This window comes from Rhinopithecus bieti, unplaced genomic scaffold (genome assembly GCF_001698545.2).
Source record: "Rhinopithecus bieti isolate Rb0 unplaced genomic scaffold, ASM169854v2 scaffold_18295, whole genome shotgun sequence".
NCBI classification, from domain to species: domain Eukaryota; kingdom Metazoa; phylum Chordata; class Mammalia; order Primates; family Cercopithecidae; genus Rhinopithecus; species Rhinopithecus bieti.
Genome location: NW_016809135.1, coordinates 309,788 through 330,182, shown reverse-complemented (window position 1 = coordinate 330,182; position 20,395 = coordinate 309,788). Strand labels below are relative to the sequence as shown.

Genomic DNA, 20,395 nt, shown 5'->3' with positions numbered 1-20,395 from the left:
TAGGATCCTGGTCCCAGCACTTTCTATTTCTGTGACTTTGACAAGGGACTTGATGTCTCTGGCCTACCATTTCCTCACATACAAAACGATCTCACAAAATTGTATGAAGATCAAATAAGAGTGAACACAAAACACATACTGCAGAGCTCGGCACATGGCAGGCGCTTGGAAAATCTTTAGGAGGATCAGTGCTGTTCACCCTGTTGGCATAAGATTTCCTCCCTTATGAAACAGCACGTGACGTATGTCACAGCCATCCTCTGTCCAGCAAGACCAGCAAAGCACCTGAAACAGCCAGGCATCCAATAAAGGTCTTCTGAAGGGAAGGAGGACTAGCCATGTGGGCTACCAAAAAGTGTGAGCCTCATCTATTCCATCAGACAGAGCTAAGTGTTCTGTGCGTGTCTCTAATCTTTTGTACTACTTTGTGCAGTACCTAACCCCCCACAGGGATTTTAATCAATGGCTTGTTACTCCTGTGATTGGCTGACATGGGAAGGTGGCCAGGGTAGAAAGAGGACAAAGCTTAAAAATAAGAGTGCTAACCATTTTTCAAGTTTCTCCTACTGCATACCAGGCCCTGCATATGCATTAGGCCATTTATTCTTCTTTCAGCCCTGTCAGCCCCATTTTATGGATAAGAAAAGAGGCTCGGAGTAGTCACATCAGTCACTCAACTTTTAAGCGAAGAACTGAATTCTGATTTCCCAAGCAAATGCTCTTTCCAAAAGAGGCAGACAGACAGACAGGTAGATAGAGAGGCAGAAGGGCAAAGTGATGCAGAGCATGGGCTCTGGAGCCAGACAGCTGGGGTTCAAACCTCGGCCCTGCCACTGCCACCTGTGTGACTTTAGGATGCCGTGCCCTTCCAGTGTCCTCAATTGTACAAAAAGGGGGATGGTAACACTTGCTGTAGGAGGGCCGCTATATTAGACCAGCTACTCCAGACAAAGCGCCAGCCTCATGCCCCGCACAGCAAGCTCTCCATGCACATCAGCTGCTGCTGCATTATCCTATGCCACCCCTGCAAGGGCAAAACACCAGCACCTTGGGCTAGTGTGTCAGTTTCCTATTGCTGCTGCAACAACTTACCACCAAGTTATGACTCAAGATAGCATAAATCGTTATCTACAGCTCTGGAGGTCAGGAGTCTGAAGGGGTCGGCAGGGCTGCATTCTTTCTGGATGCTATAGAGGACAGTCCACATCTTTGTCTTCTCTGGCTTCTCAAGGTTGCCTGCACCTCTCCCACCTCTGATTCTGTCATCACTTCTCCTCTGAACCTGACCCTCCAGCCTCCCTCTTACAAGGACCCCTGTGATTATATCAAGCGCACCTGGCTCATCTGGGATACTCTTCCCATCCTACAGTTCTTAATTGCATCTGCAAAGTCCCTTTTACCACATAAGGTAACACACTCACAGACCCTAGGGCTGAGGGTATCTTCAGGGGCCACTGATCTGCCTGCCACAGTTGGTATCTGCTGTGGTCTGAGGACATCTGTGCTCCCTTGGGTCTTCGGCATGTGCCATTCCCCAAGGAAGCCATGGGCTCTCTCAAACATGTTCCAGTACCCCAGCCCCTGACACCCACGTAGCAAGTTGCGGACACTGACCTGCTCGTCGATCTTCCGCTGTAGCTGGACCACTTTGTTCTCCATGCCCACGTTGAGACGTTTCATCCTGGCTGAGCGGGCCTCGATCATGAGGGTCTTCAGCTCCCGCCTGGCCTTGAGCATCCGGAAGGCAGCATTGGATGACAATGGCTGCATCCGCAGCTGCCGGAGTGCCTGCGCCGCCATCCAGCCCCGCACGTGCTCTGGATGTGTGGCCTTGTGCTCATGAGGATCTGGTGGGGGACAAGGACACACATCTTGTGATTTGCCTGCAGGACAGGAGTGAAGGAAGCATACATCGCTGGGCTGTGGAGGGAGAGCCCAGGGCCAGCCTTAGTTCAGGAGTTGCACAGAGAATGTGCCCCCTAAGATCTAAGGCTTGTGGTTGCTTTTATAACACATTTTTAGCAAGGTTCTGCAGCCACGTAATCACAGGGAAATCAGCTGTCAAACTCGTTTCAGCTTTGTTTACGGGTTAGGAAATCAGTCTGAAAACCTCAAAGGTGTAGGGTCTAAATGATCATCCACTTGCCTCTCTCCCCACTTAACAGGTGGAGGTCCCCTCCTGGTGGCACGAGTTGGAAATGAGATGCTTCAGTGAGTGTCCACAGCAGGCTAATGACTTTATAATCACAAACTTGGTGGTGTAACTCTACTGGGTTTTCTTTTTTTTCCTACCAGTTGAAAACCACTCAGGAAATGAAAGCATCATCAGTGTGCTCGCCCTAATACCTGGCAAAATAAATGTGGGAATAAATGAGTAATAAGCAAACAGGATGAGTGTACGAACAGTGCACGCCATGAATGACAGAGCTGGGAGCCACATCAGGGCTCATTCCTTGAACGTGCGGCCCTTGCCTGTGCCTTCCCAAACCATCACCTGCCCCTTCCATGGGAGCAGCACACAGATGCCACCATCACATCCAAAGAACACTCACAGAACCTTCTCCCGCTGCCTGGGATTCTCCACAATTATTACACCAGGGTGTGCTGCACTGACCCACATTTTCATTATCAATTTAGTGGTTTACTTTTATTATGTTAGAAATCACACCTTCTTTTTTTTTTTTTTTTTTTGAGACGGAGTCTCGCTCTGTCGCCCAGTGCTGGAGTTGCAGTGGCCGGATCTCCAGCTCACTGCAAGCTCCGCCTCCCGGGTTTACGCCATTCCTCCTGTGCCTCAGCCTCCCGCCACCTCTCCCGCTAGCTTTTTTGTATTTTTAGTAGAGACGGGTTTCACCAGTTAGCCAGAGGGTCTCATCTCCTGACCTCGTGATCTGCCCATCTCGCTCCCAAAAGTGGGCTGGGATTAGCAGGCTTGAAGCACCGCGCCCGGGCTAAAAAGAATGCAAATCAAAACGCACAATGAGATACATCTCACACAGTTAGAATGGCAATCATTAAAAGTCAGGAAACAACAGGTTTTTGGAGAGATGTGGAGAAATAGGAAGACTTTTACACTGGTTTGGTTGGGATTGTAAAGCAGTTTCCAACCATTATGGAAAACAGTATGGCAATTCCTCAGGATCTAGAAGCTAGATGTTACCCATATGACGGCCAGGCATCCCACTAGCTGGGTAATATACCCAAAGGATTATAAATCATAGCTGCTAACAAGACAACATGCAACACTATGTTTGTTGCGGCACTATTCACAAATAGCAAAAGACATTGGAATCACCCCAAATGTCCATTGTGAGGCAGACTGGATTGAAGAAAATGTGGCACATATAACATGGAATACTATGCAGCCATAAGAAAGGATGAGTTGCGTCCTTTGTAGGGACATGGATGGGCAGCTGGAAACCAATCCATTCTCCTCATAGGGGGAACTGAAACATGAAATCACTTGACTCGGGAAGGAGAACATCACACCACTGGTCTATCATGGGGAGGGGGGAGGGGGGAGGATTGCATTGGAGTTATTACCTATATAAATGACGATTGATGGGTGCTGACGAGTTGAATGGTGCAGCACACGCAAACATGGGCACAAGTATATCATATTAAGGCAAACTGCATGTTACGGCAGCATGTACCCTAGAACTTAAAGTATAATAAAAAATAATAAATTAAAAAAAGAAGTTAACACAATCAGCCGAAAAACAAAGAAAAAACAAAAGAAAACTTAAAAAAAAAAAAAAAAAAGAAAATCACACCTTCTGTGATCATAGAAGAGACAGCTGTTCATTTAATGAAAAAGAAAACCATTTTAGACATTTTCTTCCAATTCAAGTCAGCTCTGTGCTTCAGATGTGTTGGTTCTACCTGGTTGAACAGATGTGTCCCGATGTGGGGCTTCCAAACCCAAGGGTTTTGGCTTCACTGGAACAACACAAAGTGCAAGAGCCTGGCAGGGAAAGGTCGGGTCTCCCTCCTGACCTCACCGTGTTGGGCTTCAAGCTCCTGCTCCGTTAAACAGAGGGGTTAGACCTGATGATGCCCAATACCACCGCCTGCTCTCAAGTATGAATGAGCCCTAGGTGGGTCACCTGGCCCTGCTGTTGGCTGGCCTGGGTAGGTGACCTGGCTTCTCTGAGCAACTCAGTTATCAGAAGGGGTATGAAAACTGCTGTGGTTGGATGCTGGGCCCCTTCAAACCTCATGTTGAAATCTGATTCCCTATGTTAGAGGTGGAGTCTAATAGGAGATGTTTGAGTCATAGGGGCAGATCCCTAATGAACAAATAAATGCCCTTCTTCAAGGGTGATTTCTCACTGTTAGTTCTCATTAGAGCTGCTTGTTAAAAGAGCCATTCTTGTGCTTCCTCTCTCACCATGCGATCTCTGCACACACTGGCTTCTGCCTCCCGCCATGAGTGGAAGCAGCCTGAGGCCCTCACCAGAAGCAGATGTTCAATTGTGAACTTTCTGGCCACCAGAATTGTGAGCCAAATAAACCTCTTTTCTTCACAAATCAACCAGCCTCAGATATTGTTATAGCAACACTCAATGGACTAAGACAACAGTATGCACATCTTTCCTACCTTGTGGGACTTCAGAAAGGATTGGTGAGAGCAGAGATGTGAAAGCATTTAGAAAAAAGTTGGGAGCACTTGACAGAGGTTCATGTTGGCAGTAACTCACCTGTTGCTGCTTTAGTTCTGAATCTGCAGCCGTGAGGCCCTTAGGGTAGCTACTCACCTGGCGGTAGGTTCTCCGCACAAACATGGCCCGGGTGAAGGCCTGGATAACAATGGCAGCCCTGCGGACCCTCTGGTAGGCCTGGCGGGCCCTCTGCATGCGGTAATGTTTCTGGAGCACCACGGCCGCTCTGGTCCTCCGCAGGTGCTCAGCCAGCCTGGGGAGCAAGAGGAAACGGGCAGTGTCAGGGAGAAAGTATTGACCACCCTGATGCAGAGGACCCTGAGACATCTGGAAATGCAAACCCCTACCTGGACACACCCAGGGGAAGCCAACTCTCTTCACCCCTAACACATGTAGCAATGCCTTAGGCATTTGATGCTGAGGCTAGAAAAGCAGGGTTAGTTCTTTCCTTACGGTCCCAAAAGCCTTCCCACAAGCTTCAAACTCAGAGTCTGACCTCCTCTATGATCCTTATCTGAGCACTCTTCTACCTCACTGTGCCTGGGCAGTCCTCATCTACTTCACCAGCAGCATTCTACATCGTGTGTTCACATTGCTCCCTGTCCTCTGCACCTCCCCAGGCTTGGAGATCCCAGGGGCTGTGTCTCCATCATCCTGGACCCACTGTCTCTGGCAGAGCAGGCACTGGGTAAGTGTTTGCTGAGTGACTAAAACCTTCTCAGGCCCACACCAGTCTCTGTTTCCTTTATGTCCTCAACCCTTTCTGCTCGGGATGCACTGAATGTGGTCATTTCCTCTCCTCTCTTGCCTTTCTGCCTTCCCATCTCACCTCCCCCCAAAAAAGCCAGTCTAACACTTTCTCCCCTTCTGAAGTGTCTTGTTTGCTGCCAGGACTATAGCAAGTGCTCAATTAGAGACTCAGTGTGAAATGCTACAAAGGACCTTGGAAATCATTCAGCAAAGCCTCAAAGGAGAAAGTGACCCACGTTTGCTGAAATGCATCTGATTCCCTAGTCTAGCTCTCTGGCCTCCAAACACAAGACTTTGTGGCAATCATTGTCACTTCCCTAAGGAAATTCCTTTCTGGAGAGGGCACTGGACTTGAACCAGGCCTGGGTCCAAAACCTAACAAGCGAGGGTAGGGTCAGAGGGCAGGCTGTCTTCAGCCTGTCCTGGCTGACACTCTCCTGCTGCTGCAGTGCCTCATCAGCCCAGTGTCAGTGAGGAAGGAACCCTGCAGTAGTTTCTTCTGCTCGGGGTTGAGCTGGGGGTGGGCAGGGGAGGCTGATTGGCATCCTGGCTCCACCCTAGGTAACCACTCGTGTTTAGACAAGCCACTCTCTCTCCATCCTGGCTTGTGTAGTAACTCACAAAAGGGGCCTTCCAGGACCTTTGCAGCCCTAATCGCCCAACTCCGAGGCATTCTGAAATCTGTGGGATAAATAATGAGGCCAAGCACAGGTTAACTGTGCCAGGCTGTATTGGTCTCTTTCCCTAAAAGTAGTTTCTTACTTTGGGGTTTAGGCAAAAGAGAAATGGTTGGTTTGTGGCAGAACCAGCTGGTTCTAGTGCTGGTAGGATGGAGGGAGCCTGGGAAAACCAGGAAACATGGAAACTAGACTCATCCTCTGAGGTGAGATGGGCGTTGATTACAGGGGTAGGCCCAGCTGCCGGGGAAAAGCCAAGATACAGACATGGCCCCAACAGGAACCACTCTCAGCACAGAGGAAGAGAGAAACCAAGTAGCTGAGAAAGGCAGACCTCCACCCTCCCCGCCATGATCTGCTGCCCTGATCTGCCCCAGCCTGGCTCACCTGCGGGCCAGGTGTCCTCGGCAGTACCTCTGCAGGGTTATGGTAGCCCCCTTCAGCCTGTGGTATTTCACCTTCTGCAGCCATCCTCGGACAGTTTTCTGGATCATGATGGTGGCTGTCCGGAACTTGTCAGCCCGCAGCTTCTCCAGGTAGGCCACCTGGCCTGCTCGGAAGAAGATCTTGGTGCGGCCAAACTGGAACTTGTCGGGGTCCTTTACAAGGTAGGGAGGGGATCTGGTTGGTCACCAGTGAGCAGAGAAATAACATGGCCCATACCACCCTTGTTCTTCCAATGCAGAATCCTCTGACCAGACTTCATGCACCCCTCTCTGTAGATGGACACAAAGTCTCAGCATTTGCTTAACAGACCCCAAGACCCTACTATGGGCCAGACTCTAGAACATGGCAGTGAACAAGACATTTGCCCTTAAGGAGCTGACATCATGGTGAGAGCAGACAGACAAGCAAATAAAGATGTTTCTGCTTTCAGAGAATGGTAAGGATTATGAAGAAAACAAACTAGGGGCTAGGGGGATGGGATGAGGATGTTCAAAAAGGATGCTCAACGACGGCAGCTCTGTGGAGGTGACAGCTGAGCAAAGACCTAAATGAGCTGAAGGAGGCAGCCACAGAAAAGAAGGAAGGAGGAAAGTTCCAGGAGAAGGGCAGAGTGGATGCTTATGTCCAGCGGTGCAACTGCTGGGTATATCTGAGGATCAGGAGAGCCAGGATGGCTAGCTGGGGGAGCTGAAGGTGAGTGGTGGGAGAAGCCAATCACCAACGGCCCTGTAGGTTGCAGCATAAAATTTGGGTGAGAGCCACAAGCTAGCTTTGAGCAAGGGAATGACCTGATCTGATCAACATTTTAAAAAGATTATCCTCAAATGGCCACAGAGTTGTATGTGTAATTACAGGATGCAAATAACCCCCAAATAAAACTATGAGATTGTTTTGGACCTGTAATTACTGTCTTAATTACATCCATTAGGTTAAAATTAGTTGGCCTTCCCTGGGCTCACCCCTGGGGATGAGGAAAGACAGCCCAGCAGGGTTCCTGTGGACAAGCCTGGGACAGAGCACTGGGAGAGTAACCCACGATGACAGAGCTCTTTGTAAATCAACTGCCATCTCATTTTGCTCACTGGCATGAAGACCATAATGAGAAAGGAAGGAATGAGCCAAGCCCAAGGAAAACACACACACAAGATTGCTTTTCATGTTGGCAAATGGCCCTGAAAAGTGCTGAGTCATCATTCTTCATAGGCTAAGCCCTATTGGGTCACTAGGAGTCAGGTTCCACACACAGGGAAGGCTGTCCTGCCTGAGCTAAGGCTGAGGTGGTAGCACAACTTCCAGCTTCAGTGTTACTGACTGAGTCCCTGGCCTGGTCCAGGCTGCTGGTGAAGCTGGCAAGAGTGGGCTCTGGGCCTGGCTCTCCTCCCTGTGTCTGCTCAGAGCCATGCACCCACTGGACCTTCAGCTCATGCTGAGAGGAACAGGGGCTGGATTGGGCTTGGGAGCTTTGAGGCAGCCACGGCCCTGCTTTGATCTCTGCCCTGCTGGGGAAGGCTCCATTCCTCAGCCAGGAGGGGTCAGGAAGCCAAAGCAGGGTAGCTAAGCCCCCGAGTAGGGGGAGAAGCCTGGGTCCTCCAGCTTAAGCAGAGTCAGAGGCTGGGGGCTGCCTACCGCATCCAAGCAACCAGAGTACCTGCGCTTTGTTCCCTATTCTGGAAAAGAAACAGGAAGGGATGATATGCTCTGCAAACCCACTTTTTCTGAACAAGGATTTCTCTGAGGGTCTCACCTGCTCCACCGAGACACCCATCAGCCTCATCTCCACACTGTTCTCACCCTGTGTGTCTCCAGAACATCTCCCACCCAGATCTGCTTCCTTTAACCCTTAAAACTGACTGTTCACTGATAAATCAATCAATCATCCTTTGAGAATCTTTCTCCAAGAGTCAGACTGCAGGGCTGAAAGCAACCTTAGCAATCCATTCCATGCCACTCCTTTTACTTCACAGATGATAAAACTGAAGCCTAGAGTAATGAAGTGACTTGCTCATGGTGACTTCAGCAAATATCAAAGGATGACCCCAGATTTGGGTCTCCCAGGCCCCAAGTCTCCAACTGCAGCATCCCCTTTCGTGACACTGTCTCCTCTACATAGCGCTCACATAGTTCCTTGTGCTCTGTGGGCTCCCTGTAGATGTTTGTTAATATACTCCTTCGCCACTGTGATGAAAGTTCAGGCTTGCACAACAGCCAGTTTCCATGATGCAGTCCTCTAGAGTTACGGCCGTCATCAGATTAGACTATTATTAATTCTGGAGGGCAGGGTCCATGTAATGCACTCTTTTTATAGCCCTCACACTAACCCCTCTAGATTAGAGTACAAATAATTCGGTATGTATCTGTGGAGTTGAAGAACAAACAAATTCAGATTAAGAATGATAGGGGCTATTCCTAAAATCCTTGCAGAGGAGAGGCCACTAGAATCCACTTTTCTCCCCTAAACAACCACAACAATGTATTAAAACCTCACGGACAGCCTAATGAAGCAGCCCCCAGCCCCAGGCTGCCCCTCCAGGAAGGTGGTCTTTAAATGCCTGGTGCCTATCCGGCAGGCCACCTTTGTCCCCACTTCTTTCCTCATCGTTTTGTTCTAAAACTTACTTAGCACTTGCTTGGGACAGGGTGGGGAACTGGCATGTGCCCCTCTAAGTTAACATGAGGCTCTGTCGAGTCTTAGTTTCTTGATACGAGTCCCAGGTCACTCAGCATGAGAAGTATGGGTGTCCGGATGTGGCCCAAGAAAAGGAGAAAAATAAAAAGGAGGAAACAGAAGGTCCCAGGGAAGTCTTTAGCACTAGAGTCTCTATTCAGTCTCCAGGAAGAATAACTACGCTCAGTGACATTACTCAATCAGACTGGATCAGAGGGCAATGTAGTTTAGACAGTGGGAGTTAGAATCCGTACACCTATGCAACCTTGGGCAATTTATATCAGCTTTTTGTGCCTCAGTTTCCTCATCTGTAAAATGAGGCTGACTTCTGTATATTCCTCATATGATGAGCCATTACCGGCAGGTTTCCAGTCATGAGCAGCTCTTGGCTGGTTCCCATGCAGCCAGCTGCATAAACTCACGTATTCCTGTGACAACCAGGAATTGTGCTAGGAACACAGCCACAACAGGACCCTTGTCATTTATGTGTTCACAGTCTGGGGAAATGACAAGTCCTCAATTACAACATAAGGGGATGAATGCAATACAGGGAGGGAGGAGGTGAGTGCTGCTGGCCCATAGAAGATAGAGTAGCTAACATCTGGGAGGCTAAGAAGTATTTCAGAGCTCAGTTTGGGAGGCAAATACCACTTTGTCAGGCAGGCGAAAGAGGGGGAAAAAGCATTGCAGGCAGAGGAAGCAGCATGTATTCATATAATTTTTCTTTAGGCAAGTCACTTGTTCTTTCATTCATTCCAGAAATATTAGGTGGGTTCCCCCTGTGTATTAGGCTCAGTGCTCATAACTAAGGAGGTGGCGTCAACGTAAAGACACTGTCCTCTATGAAAAAGGACACACACATCTGGAACATGGTCAGCATGCTATGGGCTCTAAGAGTGACATGAAGTGCCACATGCTACACCAGGGGAAGAAGGAGGGAGAAGCTGCACTGAAGCTGAGCACTGAGAAGCGGGTAGGCTCCCCATCAGTGGAGAGAAGAGGCAACTATGCCAGGAAAGGCCCAGTGTCCTGAGCACATCACAGCAGCAACCCCAGGCAGTGGCATATGGTCCCGTTAACTGGAGGGGAGCCCAGTGTGAGGGCTGACTCAGCCAGTCTGATCTGGGTCCGCTGTAGAGTTCCCTGGCTGGGAATCAGAGGTCTTGGTGGTAATCCTGGAGAAATCCAGGGAAGGAACAGAGGAGGGAAACTATGACCCCAGACAAATGAGAAGGCAGCTAGGTGGCAGAGTGGGCCGCTCGCAGGTTAGCTGACCTTTAACAGAGATTTTCTTGTCCATAAAAGTAACATGTAAAATGTGGACACTGAAAGGTAGACCACAGCAAAAACCTCAAATGACCAGAGTCCAACTAACTACAGCCCTTGATTAACCAGCCTGTTACCCCCCGCTCCCTGTTAAAAAAAAAAAAAGAAAAAAAAAAGATAGCATGGCAAGGGCGGTTAGTATTTAGGCTCTCTTTTTAAAAAGGAAACTTTAAAGCTATGCCTACATTTACTATAATATTCTGCACTGTCTCTAGCTAGACTTGAGCAGCTAAGATGATGCTCAGAAGATGGCTGCAACACATTTACAAAATGAAACATGACCTTAGATCTGAATCATCTGGCTATGAGCTACTCCAGATGAACAGATTTTCCTAACAGAAAACTTGAAAAAATAAAATTTCTGAGGTAATTTTTATTACCTTGTTCAAGTGATTTTTGATATAATTTAACCTTTATTGAGCCATTAATGATCATACTCTGCTGTAATCCCTGAAATGTCTGGCACCATGGAAATGTTTAAGGATTTGCCCCTTACAAAAGGCCCCAACAGCTCTGCTTCTACAGTTCTCCAGTCTCCGCTGTCAGGTGTGAATTCAAATTGTTTCAATTAAAACATAACATCTATTGCCTTACTTAAAACAAGTATCTGGGGGAGGGCCTGAGGCTGGTGGTGCAAACAGCTAGATGCAGCAGCTACCTTCTCCTCTGCTGGCTTCAGGGCTAGGCCTGGGCTCCGCATCAGAGCCCTTACGCAGGTATACCAGATGGGCCATGCTATGTAGCCCCTGAGAACTGGAGAAGCCAGAGATTTGGGCCAGCAATTTGCAGTCAGGAGCAGCCTCATCATAAACTCAAGCGAGCTGTATAAAGAATTGTTGGGGTTCAGTCAGGCTGGTGGGCAAAATATTAGAGATAGTTACAGAAATATCTTCTTGGAAGGATTAGAAGTTTGCATAACTTCGGTAACAGATCTGGCTGAAGGCGGCCTGATCCCTTTATCTTTAAACAAATTAAAATAGTAATAAAGAAAGGCAGAGTAGTTTACCTAGCTAGCTTGTTTACTCATATAATCTTAAGAATAACCTTTGATGTACCATGGGTGCATAATGGCTTTATTCAGGAAGTCCACAATGTCAACTACTCTCTAATGGTGTTGACTCAAGCTTTTAATTAATCTTACTGCATAAATGTGAGTCTGACTAGCTGATCAGGGCTGAGTTGCAACTGTTTACAGGACACAGCAGGGAGCCTGTAAGTGGGTCAGACCCTTAGCCGGACTGGCAGAAGAGAATATCTGTGTCAGTGTAGTTTATTCACCCGTCGCCGGGTCAGGGGTCTGCAAGGGACAGACTCCCTGTAGCTGGTGTCCTCGAGAGGAGCACTGCCACAGAATTCCATTTTCTATGCCTGCTGAGCTGTGTATGGGGTCAAGGGAAGGAGGAGGGATAGCATTAGGAGATAGACCTAATGTAAATGACCAGTTAATGGGTGCAGCACACCAACATGGTACATGTATACATATGTAACAACCCTGCATGTTGTGCACATGTACCCTAGAACTTAGAGTACTAAAAAAAAAAAGAAATGTTGGGAAGTGCTCTAGGTAGGTGACGGGGTTGTCTTTTTTTTTTTTTTCTCCTAGTCACTGATGTAGGAAAATGGATTAGTATCCTAGAAATAGATTCAATAAGAAGCATGAAGACCAAAAAAATGTAGACAACAACGCCACCCCCTCAATCTTTAGGGGCCCTGGTCAGGCCTCTCCTGGAGCTGGGCTGTGTGGCTCACCTTGATGAGGTTCTCCAGGACAGACCTGCAGATAGCCTTTTTGTCTGTGTTGGCGAGCTCTCTCTTCTTGACCAGCACCCGATACCGGTTGAAAAAGTCATGGTAGGCCCACCTGGAGGGAAAGCAAAGGGGCATCAGATGACATGTCCTGCCTCTTGGCCACACAAAAGCCGTGAGTGACCTCAAACAGTGCCCCCATGGGCTCAACACTGTGGTGCAAAGTCATTCTTCAGAGCAGCAAAGAACAGTCCCAGGGGAGTTTTGTCCTCCCCAGGGCCCTCCAAGAATTTCAGTGTGGAGGGCTGGAAAAAAGGTGAGCTTTGAAGGTACTTCTTAGAGGACTAAACAGGAGGTTTCTGCCTGATATGGTTTGGCTGTGTCACCACCCAAATCTCATCATGAATTGTACCTCCTGTCATTCTCACATGTTGAGGGAGGTACCCAGTGGGAGATAACCAAATCATGGGGGTGGTTCCCCCATACTGTTCACTGTTCTCATGGTAGTGAGTAAGTCTCATGAGATCTGATGATTTTACAAACGGTTTCCCATTTCGCTTGGTTCTCATTTTCTCGCCTGCCACCATGTAAGATGTTCCTTTGCTCTTCCTTTGTCTTCCACCATGATTGTGAGTCCTCCCCAGCCATGTGGAACTGTGAGTCCATTAGAGCTCCTTTTATAAATTACCCAGTCTCGATAGTGTCTTTATTAGCAGCATGAGAACAGTCTAATATACTGCCCAAGCATGCAGTGTTCCACTCCTCAGAAGCAGGAGCCTTACCTGGAGCATAGCTTTATTTTCAAATGTTGCTTTTCTTATAGAATACTGCTCATTGTAAAAAGTTGTTTAAATGCAGAAATATGTACATTAACAAATAACAAGTGGCTGTAACCTGACCCCTGGAGAGATAACATGGTTTATGTTTTAATCAGTATAGAAGGAACTATTTTTCTCCCCAAAGTAGATTCTGCTTGTGATTTTTTTCTTCTGATTATTAGAGTAATTCAGGCCCACTGTAAAGAAAATGTCCAGCAATTCACGTAATTAAGAGCATTTACAACACCCCTACCTATGTAGGCGAGTGCTGTTTTGGTCTGTGTGGGAGGGGAACCTTTAAGAAAGCCTAAGTTTTCCCCTTGGTTTGTGAAATGATCTCCACTTAAATAAATGCAGTCTTTCCGATAAGCAAGTCTGCTATTCCCAGGTAGGGTCTGTCCCTTTCTCATTAAGGTGGTCTCAATTCATATGTATACTCATTCTCCTGAAACTGATTCTTCTCTCAATTTTTGGGAGGTATTCAACAACTTCCAAATACAGTCATGTAGTGACTCAGCACAATCTCCACCCTAAGGAGACTTCGAATTTTCACTCTACGTCCCTCTGAAGTTCAGTTCAGCCTATCCCCACTTTCTCTGTGTCCTCAGCTGAGGTGTACAGGCAGCACCCACTCTCATCTTCCGAGGCATGTGCTGTCCATACCCCCCACGTGGAAGTAATTTACGTGATGGCCCAACTACCTGACATGGACTGGAGACAGGGAAATACTGGATAGAAGAGGACAGTTCCCTGGCAAAGGTCCCACCCTCAAGCCTGGATACCTGTGGCCCTAAATGAGGATGTGCAGTCCTGTTTTGTGACCAAAAGTTGCCTTTTGGCCCACCACACCCCCTATCCTGTACCTATATAAACTCCAAACCCCAGGCTCTAAAGGCAGACAAGGAGACAAAGAGACAAGCAGATGAACGGCAGAACAGCACGAGAGAAAGAGAGAAGAGAAAGAGCATCTGAACACTGAGAGGAGTTCACCTGGGGGTTGTGGGAGAGGAGTTCAGCCACTGCATGGCCAAACTCCAGGAGATCATCATCTTCCCACTCTATTCCCTGCTTCCAGCTCCCCATCCATCCCGCTAAGAGCCACCTCCACCACTCAATAACCACCCCCAGGAACCATCATTCAAGTCCATGTGTGACCCGATTCTTCCAGGACCCTGGACAAGGGCCCGGCTACCAAGTGGGCACTGAGCTGGTTAACACTTAAGCCATCCACCGATGGCAGAGCTAAAAGAGCACTGTGACACTGGGACTTCAGGAGTCGCAGGCTCCCACCCTTAGATGCTGCTGTGGGGCTAGAGCCCAAAAGGGCTTGTCCCGGTTCCTGCACCTGCCCTTATGCCTACTCCCCATTCCATAAGGGGTTTGAGCTTACAGCAGCAAAGAGAGAGCCACACCCCTATGGCACACCCTGTGACGGGGGGCCAGAGAACTCTCCCGTCTCAAACTCAGGTAAACTCACTCATTTTGAGATATTAAAATGAGAGTAAGTGGCTTGTATCCCTTCTCCTAGAGCACATCTGCCTTTTAAGAGGGCCCTTTAAAAACGTCCAAAGAAACAAGATGAAAGTTTGGCCAGGCATGGTGGCTCACACCTGTAATCCCAGCACTTTGGGAGGCTGAGGTGGGTGGATCACTTGAGGTCAGGAGTTCGAGACCAGCCTGGCCAATATGGTGAAACCCTGTCTCTACTAAAAGTACAAAAATTAGCTGGGCATGGTGGTGGATGCCTGTAGTCCCAGCTACTCAGGAGGCTGAGGCAGGAGAATCACTTGAACCCAGAAGGTGGAGGCTGCAGTGAGCCGAGATCATGCCACTGCACTCCAGCCTGGGTGACAGAGACTGTCTCAAAAAAAAAAAAAAAAAAAGGGAAAAAGAAAAACAAGTACTGTGGAGTATCACATACAGCTTTGGATTCAGCTGCAGCATGGTGGGCAGTAGGGGCACACCGTGCTCTGGAGCAGGTTCTCTTAGAGTTCCAGATCTTCCAGCATTGCGGCCCTTGGGTTCCTAAGAGGCCCTGTCCCTCCCAGCAGCCTGGGATGAGAAGGAAAATGGAGGCTGAGCTCCTTGCCTTTCCCCCTCCTCATTGCTCCTTTGCAAACACTTTTCTTGGTCTGGTGGAAGATATCTAACACAGCCATGGGTCTCAGAGAAGGGGTGAGTATAAGAGCAAACAACAAAATGACATCTGTCCCTTTTCCTTTTTCTCTATGTAAAATGGCTCTTTACCATTAAAAAATTAAGTTTGAGCTATAACTCACATACTGTAAAATATACCCCTTTAGAGTGTACAATAATTGTTAGTATATTCGCAAAGTTGTGCAACCATCACACCCTATTCTGCCCTATTCTCCCCTCTTCACGATCCTGGCAACCACTAATCTACTTTGTCCCTATGCCTGTTCCCTCTTTAATTGATCCCGTCTGTCACGCACGTAGTGGCACAAGGGAACAAGAGCCCGTATTCTGCTCAGAGCTCATGAGTCTTTACAAGGCCTTGCTCATCAGGCTACTGGTCCATGTGGATTCCCTTCAGAAGGAAGGGCACAGGGCACTTAGAGCACCGAGGTCTCTGTTTTATGGCCTGGGAAAGGGTTGCTCTGCCCTTTGCCCTTTCCTCACCGAGCAGAAACTATTTCCTGCCCCTTTAGTAGTGGAAAGACTGTGAACCAAACCCATTGAGTCGCTGATTATCTCTAACAGGCGACTTTAAAAATGGAAACGTTTAAGGTTATTTGCCTAGTTATATGCTGTTTTAATTATTTTATCATGTACAGTAAGTATCCAGAACACTCCTAAGCCCTGACCCATACTTGAACAACTTAATGCTGGAAGCCTGAGAGATTGCCAGAGACGACAAGCTGTCCATGAGATGTGCATTTTCTTTTAATACACGCCAGCACCACTGAATTTCTTCCAGGCTCTTCCTGTGTCGGCCCCCAAGTTTTAAATATAGACACTTCTCTTGGGGCAAGATGGATTTGGGTAAGAATCAGGTGGAAGAAACCATATGAAAAAGGGCCTCACAGAGTCGGAGTCCCCTTGGTCCCTGTGCTCGCCATCCATCTTTGACTCTTTCGGCTTTGCTGATCCACCCGCTCAGGTGCGGGCTCCCCTTTTAAAGCTGCCCTGCCCTTTCCTTCCGCGTGTCTTTCTGAGGGCACTGTCCACATTATGCACCATGGTTATTTGCGTACACACTTGTTTTAGTTCTCCTTAAGAGTTTGCAATTTCACTGGGGAAATAATTAAAGCATCATTTAGCTGGGCTAAAAACCTTAAATGCTTCTAATTTGAAAACCTCTTACTGCCGACAGATCTGTAACTCAAGGAAATTACTAGAGTGAGGAGCTGTGGCTGCAAAGACATCAAGGCCAGTACAGGATAAACCTGGAGAACAGAAGGACAGAAACCTGGCTCTGACACCAGCCAGCAGTGTGACTGGGGCCAGTCCCAGCCTGGTTGCCTCCCCTCCCCTACCTGTACAGTGGAGAGAACATCACCCACGTCATAAAAGCACCCACAGGGCTTTCGTAGCCAGGGAGTTCAAGAGATGGGGCATATGGAGAGCTCCAAAGCTTTCAAAGACCATAATTCTCTTGTTTCCTGCGTAAGCTACTCCCTTCCCCTTTTCTTACAAAGGTGTCCTTCACACACAGCTGTACCACAGACAGGGTGTGCAGACAGGCTGAGGGGAGAGGAGATGCCAGCTCCTGTGCGAAGGGAAACCGTCCCCTGAGAAGCAGCACCATTGCTTCATGGCCGTGAGGGTGGGGACACCCTCAGGAAGGACCAAGAGAGGTCGATACCCACTACGGGGTCTGGGCATAAGGGCTGTAAAATGCGTCGCTCCCTGAAGGACCCAGCATCAAATGTGAATTCTCCTTTCTGTGGATTTCTGTGAGAAAACCCTCAGAGATAAAACTCTCACAAGAAAGGCTCCCTCACCTTTAAGAGGAAAATCTTCAAAGTAAAGCTCAAGAGAAATTGTGATTCTTTTTCCAAAAATAGAACTTTTTAAAGGGGCTCTCTGATTTAGTGGGGACCTCTGGGTGGGCATTCATTGCAACACCTAAAGCTGTAACAGCCCACTCATGAAGACCACGGGCTGTCCAGGGTTTCTTGAGGCTGCCGTGACAGAATCTCCCCCTCTCACAGCTTTTAGCTATTCCCGAGTCCACTGTGGGACAGAGAGCATTCCACCTCGCGTTGTGGGTATGTTCGTGCAAGGGCAGTTTCTCTGCAAGACTTGCACCTCCTTCAAGTCTCTCTCTGATCCATGTTTAAACTTTACAGCCCCTATTGTCATGGTGTGTTTACACTCGGTTGCCAATTACAGTTTTAAAAACGGGTATTCTCCTGACCACTCAACATGTTAAACCTTTTCTCGCTACCAGTGTTTCTCACAGAGGGTGCTACTGGCTTTGGGGCAGCACCCTTCGGTGTGGGACAGTCCTAACACCATGCAGCATCTTTGAATCATTATCCCAGACTCCATTCACTGAGACATCAAAAACACCCCCAAATGTTTGTAAAACGTTTACTCCAGAACATGGTTTTAGTCCAGGACAACTTCTTGACTTCCATCGCCTCCACAGCATGACATCCACGCTCATCGGGTGGCCATGGAGACTTCCTTTCCCACTTGGTGTAGCTCTGTGGTTCGCTGGCCAGGAGGCATCTTTCAACCCCATCACCCAATCCTGGGCTTGGCTGCTCTTCCATTTCACTCCACATCAATGGTGGGAGAAGAGCCCTCATCCCAAGTCTAGTGACTCCAGGAACGTAATTCTTACTCAGCCCTGCTCTCCCTGGATTCTGACTTGCTTGTCAGGGGCCTGGCTGAGCGTTCTGGACTTCAGTGGCATGCTTCCTCCAGAATCAAGGCCTTCTTCACCTGGAGTGCCTCTAGCTTGCTGGGGAGCAAGTACCCTGACAGGGTCAAGGAGTCACAATTGGGTGTATGGGAGAAGCTCAGGACCCGTGACTGCTTCCTGGCAGGAAGAGGGAGAGATCTGAGACAGTAACAAAGGCCAATATGGGAGGAACCAGGGCAGGCATTCAGCAGAACCCACCAATCTGGAAAGATGTCTCCTTGTAATGAGCTCCTCAGGCTCAAGGTGGGGAGTGGTAGCACAGCTGCTGAGAATGGTGCAGGAAGCGCAGTAGCTTTGGGATGTTGTTTGGCTAAGGAAGCTCCCATATAGAGCCTAACACTGGATTTAACCATCTGCATGTGCAAATATTCTGCAGAAGAACATGCCTGCTTGCAAGGGCCCCAATAGACCAATGTGGACAGACAGCATGGAGCTGCAGAGTTACAGCACTTTGTGCTTCTTCTCCCTTGGGCATGTTTCCTCATGAGGTGACTGGCTGGATCAAACAAACCCTAGAGTCCCTCCAGTAAGAGCATAAGGCTCTAAGTCACATAACTTCTATGACATGGGTCCACAAAAAGAATCTCTAAAGATGTCTTGATGGGTAACCCAAGAAAATGATTAAGAATCCCTCAGGGCTCCTCTGGTCAGAATTAGGTGGGTCAACCCATCCTTTCAGGTACTCCACTATACCATCATGCAACCTAGCTCAAGGATCCCTGGTCACATGGAGGTGGAATGCAAGAAGTATGCTTCTCTTCTCATTAAAGAGCCTTACAGGAACCTATGAGCTTCAGTGAGACTTTGTTCCCTACAAGGTCTCACATGAAAACCAGCAGCAATTTGTGGGGCAGAGTTGTTTGGCCATGCTGTGAAGGCATACCTACCCAGACCAACAGGCTCTCTCTGGGTATTGCGACATGGATAGTCTTTATTATGCCACCAAGAAACAAATGCTTCTTTTCCTTTTTGAAGGAACAAATCAGCAGAGAAATAGATGATACTGCATACAAGAGTTTCCCTTGGAAGTATGCTGGGGGTGGACAAAATTTCTAAAGGGACGTAAGAGGCCAAAATCAAAGAGAGGGACACCTTCTCAAAGGCTCACAGGGACAGGCATCCTTAACCTGCAGACATGCGGTATGGTGGCTCCACCCCTTTCTATCTGGAGGACTTGATCTGATCACTTAACTTTTCTTGGGTATATTTCTTTGCCCATTAAGTTAAGTTGTCACTGCCTATCTTGCCTTCCTCAATGGTCAATGGGATCCTTTCAACAAATGGTCCTGGGACAAATGGATAAATGCATACAAAAGAATGAGATTGGGTTCTTCACATCTTATACATAAATTAACTCAAAAGGGATCAAAGTCCTAAAACAGTAAAACTCTTGGAAGAAAACACAGACGTTAGTCTTTGTGATCATGGGTTAGACAATGGTTTCTTAGCTATGACACCTAATGCACAACCAAAGAAATAGACAGATTTCTTCAAAATTAAAAGCTTTTGTGCTTCAAAGAACACTATTAAGGAAGTGAAAAGATGGTTCACAGAAAGGAAGAAAATATTTGCAAGTCATATGTCTTATAAGATTCTCATATTCTTAATATATAAAGAACTCCTATAACTCAACAAGAAGACAAGTAACTCAGTAAAAAAATGGGTAAAGGAGATCAATAGACATTTCTCTAAACAAGATGTACAAATGGCTAAGCACATGAAAGATGCTCAACATCATTAGTCGTCAGGAAAACACCAATCAAAATCACAAGGTATCTCTTCACACCCACCAGAAAGGCTGTAACAAAAAAGACAGACAAGAACAAATGTTGGTGAGAATGCACAGATGGTACCCTCATGTATACTGCTGGTAAGAATGCAAAATGGTACAGCCACTGTGGAAAACAGTATGGAAGGTCCTCAGAAGAGGAGAGTGTTACCATATGACACAACAATTCCACTCCAAGGTATACCCTCCTCAAGAGAAAAAACGTGTCTACACAAAAACAGGTACACAAGTGTTCATAGCAGCATTCTTCCCCAAAAGCAGAAACAACCAAACATCCATCCACTGATGAATGGATAATATAAAATGTGCTGCGTCTATCCAATGAAATGATATCCAGCAATATAAAGGAATAAACTACTGATGGATGCTGTGCATGGATACATCTTGAAAACATCCCTGAGTGAAAAGAGCCAGACATGAAAGGACACATATTATATGATTCCAATTATATGAAAAATCCGAACTGGGCAAATCTATAGAAATAGAGGCCGGGCGCGGTGGCTCAAGCCTGTAATCCCAGCGCTTTGGGAGGCCGAGACGGGCGGATCACGAGGTCAGAAGATCGAGACCATCCTGGCTAACATGGTGAAACCCCGTCTCTACTAAAAAATACAAAAAACTA

General features: G+C 47.6%; 1 protein-coding gene across 1 annotated transcript in view; it reads right to left on the bottom strand.

The window, feature by feature from the left end:
- Positions 1 to 20,395, bottom strand: part of MYO5B (myosin VB) — a 284,042-nt gene that overhangs the window by 78,566 nt on the left and 185,081 nt on the right. Inside the window, 4 exon segments of the mRNA XM_017888643.1 lie at positions 1,615 to 1,847; positions 4,754 to 4,914; positions 6,476 to 6,687; positions 12,276 to 12,387. Of these exon segments, the coding sequence (XP_017744132.1) occupies positions 1,615 to 1,847; positions 4,754 to 4,914; positions 6,476 to 6,687; positions 12,276 to 12,387 (718 nt within the window).